Source organism: Poromitra crassiceps, assembly GCF_964638095.1.
Source record: "Poromitra crassiceps genome assembly, chromosome: 1".
NCBI lineage: Eukaryota > Metazoa > Chordata > Actinopteri > Beryciformes > Melamphaidae > Poromitra > Poromitra crassiceps.
In genome coordinates this window covers 108,571,661-108,576,660 of record NC_139623.1, presented here as the reverse complement: position 1 = coordinate 108,576,660, position 5,000 = coordinate 108,571,661, and the positions used below count along the sequence as shown (strand labels likewise).

Here is a 5,000-nt window from a genome sequence, read left to right as displayed (position 1 = left end):
AGGACGCTTCTGCATGACGTCATTTCGTAATCGTCTTTCCGGTTTTAAACACGTTTTAAAGTTTTAATATTTTTCGGGTGAGAACGTAACATATATGTGACCAGTTTATCAGAGTAACGCCTATTGGAAATCTTTAATGAGCAGCGAGGACCGGGAGCGCTGACTGTGCTGACACCGGTCGGACTAGCTATCTGTCAAACCCTACTGTAGGCTACTGGCAGTGAGAAAACACTGTCGACGTGCTTTAGTAACTAACGTTAAATGCCGACCGGGTACAGCCATCGAACAGTAACGCTATGAACATGTAACTGAAGTTGGCCGCAGTGTAGCTTCTGAATGTTGCCAAACTTCATATGACGTTTTGTTTTGAAATTGGCCGCCAACTAGCGCTGAACCGGAAGAACAAATACGTTGCGTGTAACGCGGAAGAGAGAAAAAGTGGGCGTGGTGAATAAGGTGAATAGAAGTGTATATTTTAGATTTTTCACATCCAGGACCATAATGTAGTCCTCATTAAAGCCAGTCAGTCTATTGTCAGATATGATTTTGTCCAGAATTCCATGACTAACTGTATTGTAGGGAAAGGCAGACAGATACATAACTATGATCAAAACTGTCATTTGACTACCTTCTCTAATTGTGTTCAGTTATTGTAAATGAAATAAGGCTGAAGTTGAACATTTTAGCATTTGCCTGGGGGACCCCCTGGAAGCCCCTCAAGGACCACGTTGAGAAACATCGTTTTAGACCAATAATAGCTAGCTAAGATGCTAAAGTGCATCATCTCTTTTGGACTAATGCACTCAGTGTGCATGTATGTGTGTGTGTGTGTGTGTGTGTGTGTGTGTGTGTGTGTGTGTGTGTGTGTGTGTGTGTGTGTGTGTGTGTGTGTGTGTGTGTGTGTGTGTGTGTGCGTGCGTGCGTGCGTGCGTGCGTGTGTGTTTGTGTAGGTCTGATCCAGGTGGGGAAGTGGAACCCGGTCCCTCTGTCATACGTGACAGACGCTCCGGACGCCACGGTGGCCGACATGCTGCAGGACGTCTACCACGTGGTCACGCTCAAGATCCAGCTGCACAGGTCACTCACACACACACACACACACACTCACACACACACACACACACACACACACACACACACACACACTTGCACATATCAGGGCTGCAAGTTTTTTTTTGTAGTTTTGTACCACAGGCCACAAAATTGTAGCACAGGTATAAAACGTCTCTTACCATCTCTGAAAACAACCACAAGTAGTGCAGTTCATCACCCATATTTTGCCCATAATGGTAAATTGCAGGGTCATAACTGTTTACAAAACATCAATATATTACGCTTCAAATTAGGGCTGGGAATCTTTGGGAATCTCACGATTCTGATTCTTGGGTGTCTGAATCGATGTTCAATTCAAAACCAATCATTGATTGAATGAATAGAAAAGGGGCGGGGTATTTTAACTCTCTTGCGCCAGTATCCTGTATACCTGACAGCTGGGAGCTTCACCAGCAGGACGTAGCACGTTTCCCACCAGTTCCCTTCCGCCCTGAACAGGCGCCCCGACCGACCAGAGGAGGCGCTAGTGCAGCGACCCTAATCCAGCTTCCCACCCGCAGACACAGCCAATGGGGCCTGTATGGACGCCCGACCAAGCCGGAGGTAGTCTGGCTGGCCAGCCTCCCCTCCCTTCCGTGAGAGTCGTCTGGCTGCACGGAAACAGGGAACTGGGATAAGCCCTCCCCTGCTCTACAGCTGCTCCGGATGTCCGCTCCCCACTTATTAGAAGCTCTGTCATTGGCTTCGGCCATGTCAATCAGAGTGGCTTCTGCTCCCTCCTCCCTGTGTGTCGCTGTAAATAGTGCCCTGCCGCCTCAGTGAAAACAACAACGCTAACTAGCTGGCAAGCTAACGGCAGAAGCCTACACAGTACACGCTAGCTCATTGCTACACGCAAGTTGGCAAGTTGGATTGTTGGAAACTATTTTCCAAGGGCACTGCCACCAAGTGCCACCCATCGCAATCCCACTATGGAGACCTGCGCTGCCAGACTCATCTCACAGTAGGGAGGGGAGGCTGGCCAGCGAGGCTAAGCTGGAGGTAACACGGGGGCGCGGACCTGCGACCCTCGTGTTGCTAGGCAGGGAATCTACTGCTACACTACCCGGACGCCCAACATGTTGTCAACGTTTTAGTGGAGAGCAGCAAGTATAGAGAGAGTACAGTATACTGTTAGCTCCGGGGGGAAGCCATTGTTGCGGACATAGGTTTGAGGTGTAACAGAGTCAGTTTAATTTGGTCAGCCGTTCTCATTGGTTGTTCCGGCTGAACGCTGCTCTGCTGCGCTAGTCAGTGATGGCGTACGTTAGGAAGTAATCACAACATACTTCATGTTCGTCTCGCAAAGGTCATTATTGAGTCATTAAATCCAAAAAATGCTTGCAACCGCTGACTTTTTTGACGATGAACAACAAGATATGTGGAGGTATTGTCAAGAAGATAATTAGCAGTTGCGTTTGCGTACGCGCTGAAGACTGTCTGGGTGCTTCACTGTCCTCACAGTTGAGTTCCACGGGTGCTATCGCTATTAAATTCATTCCTCGCACAGACTGATTTTTTTATAGCACATATGTCGCACTGTACAGCCCTGATACAGGTGTACCAGACCAAAATGTATCAACTTTGAGGCCCACCGCTCATACCGGCTCTTTGGCATGTTTATTACCGGCCTCCCACCCACAAAAGTAACCCTAACACACACACACACACACACACACACACACACACACACACACACACACGGACACACACACACGGACACACTCACGGACACACACACACACACACACACACACTCACGGACACACACTCACGGACACACACACACTCACGGACACACACACACACACACACACACACACACACACACACACACACACACACACACACACACACACACAGACACTCGCACACACAGCACCTATGCCCAGAGGCATGAGCCTGTCTGCCAAAGCCTTCTGCATGTTTGATACCAAGAATAGCATCGTAACACACGCACGCGCACGCACGCACACACACACACACACACACACACACACACACACACACACACACACACACACACACACACACACACACACACACACACACACACACACACACACACACCCCACTGTGTATACAACAAACTGACCTTACCCAGGAAGTAGGAGAAATCCATGTGAATACTGAAACTCCTTGCTTAAAGGATTAAACATACTTCTGCGTCGAAGGCTTGCGCCGCAGTTGGTGAGCTAGGCGAGATAGGCCTATCCAAATTACGCATGGAGAGAATTACAGCATATTGCATGCCTCGCGCAAACTGTATTACAGCGATTGCAAGACGGGAATCTGATTGGTTTGATTGATGTAACGCCCAGGCATTGCCTGGACACACCTGTGAATAATTCTGGTGCTTAAGACCGCCCAAATCCCATTTGCGCTGGCATTTTGGGGGCGCAGATGACTTGGCACACCTCCAATTTGCGCCTCACGTCTACCCAGACAACTATATAATTTTTAAACAGTTTTCTGTTTAAATCATTACAATATGTTCCTGTGAGGTGGGGATGCGTTTAGCGGCGGGGGTGCAAAACCCGGCATAACACTTGGACACTTGCGCATGACGGACTGCTATCGTCCCTGCAGCGATGATAGCATAAAGCAGGCGTTAAGGCACGCAAACAGGTACGCAAGCACAAAAAGGGGATAGCACCTGTACCAAGATACGGCCCATGGACTCCAAAACCATCCCCAGTATCTTGTTTGCTGCAGTGCACCATGCTAACTCTTTAGCATACACGATGTTGAGTGATAGATAGTAGGCTGCTAGAATGATCTCAAAAGTGAGAAAATTAGGATTTGTAGCCGCTCTCAAGCTAGATGGTAAGTCATCTTAATGATATGCAGCTAACTGGTAGTTTTGTGTAGGAAATTTGTAAAGCTTGCATGAAATCTAAAAACCAGGGAGAACTTTGGCTGTTTCCATAGGTAGTGATGGTGGTGCGTATGGGAGACTGTGTATAGATAAAAGTGACTGCACAGCAGATGAAAACGTGGTTGCTCACCTGAAACAGATCCAAAAATAAACCTGGCTCCACAGCTATTTTGAGTCGATGATATTTCATTTTTTAAATTTATGACCACTAACAATTTGTTTTATTACTAAAAGGTCAGTCTTCTTATTTTGGATAATGCTAGCTGGCTACTTCCACTCAACATAGCGTATGCTAGGTGTTGATTTTTAACGTCCATGTTCTCATCACTTTAACATTGAGGAACGGGCCAATCTCCCAAAAACTTGAGGTATATTGCAGCTTTAGTATAGGCATCATCCTGAGACACGTAGCACAATTTGATCTATAGAGATGGACCCACACGCACACGCACACACACACACACACACACACACACACACACACACACACACACACACACACACAGCCGAGTGGAACTGGTGTGGAGACTTGTGCCAGCTGCACGCTAACCCAGTGTTCTGCAACTCTCTGGAGAGCTGTTCATTCTCTCTCTCTCTCTTTCTATCTCTCTCCTTCTGTCTCTTCTCCCCCTTCACCATCGAAGCTCTCTCTCACACACACACACACACACACACAGACCGACTGACACACACACCAGCCCGAAGGTTGTGTTTATTTCCGGCACGCTAGCCCTGAATGCATGGATAGCTGTCTCTCACCACTACCTCTCTCTCACCACTACCTCTCTCTCTCCACTACCCCTCTCTCTCTCCACTACCTCTCCCCTCTCTCTCTCCACTACCCCTCCCCTCTCTCTCACCACTACCTCTCTCTCTCCACTACCCCTCTCTCTCTCCACTACCTCTCCCCTCTCTCTCTCCACTACCCCTCCCCTCTCTCTCACCACTACCTCTCTCTCTCCACTACCCCTCTCTCTCTCCACTACCCCTCTCTCTCCACTACCCCTCCTCTCTCTCTCTCCACTACCCC

General features: G+C 48.3%; 1 protein-coding gene across 4 annotated transcripts in view; it reads left to right on the top strand.

Annotated features, from left to right (window-relative positions):
- Nucleotides 1-5,000, top strand: part of satb1b (SATB homeobox 1b) — a 119,156-nt gene that overhangs the window by 35,266 nt on the left and 78,890 nt on the right. For all 4 annotated transcript variants that reach the window (XM_083634348.1, XM_083634346.1, XM_083634347.1 and 1 more), the window contains exon 4: nt 951-1,077. In XM_083634348.1, the coding sequence (XP_083490474.1) occupies nt 951-1,077 (127 nt within the window). The remainder of the gene's footprint in view (nt 1-950; nt 1,078-5,000) is intronic.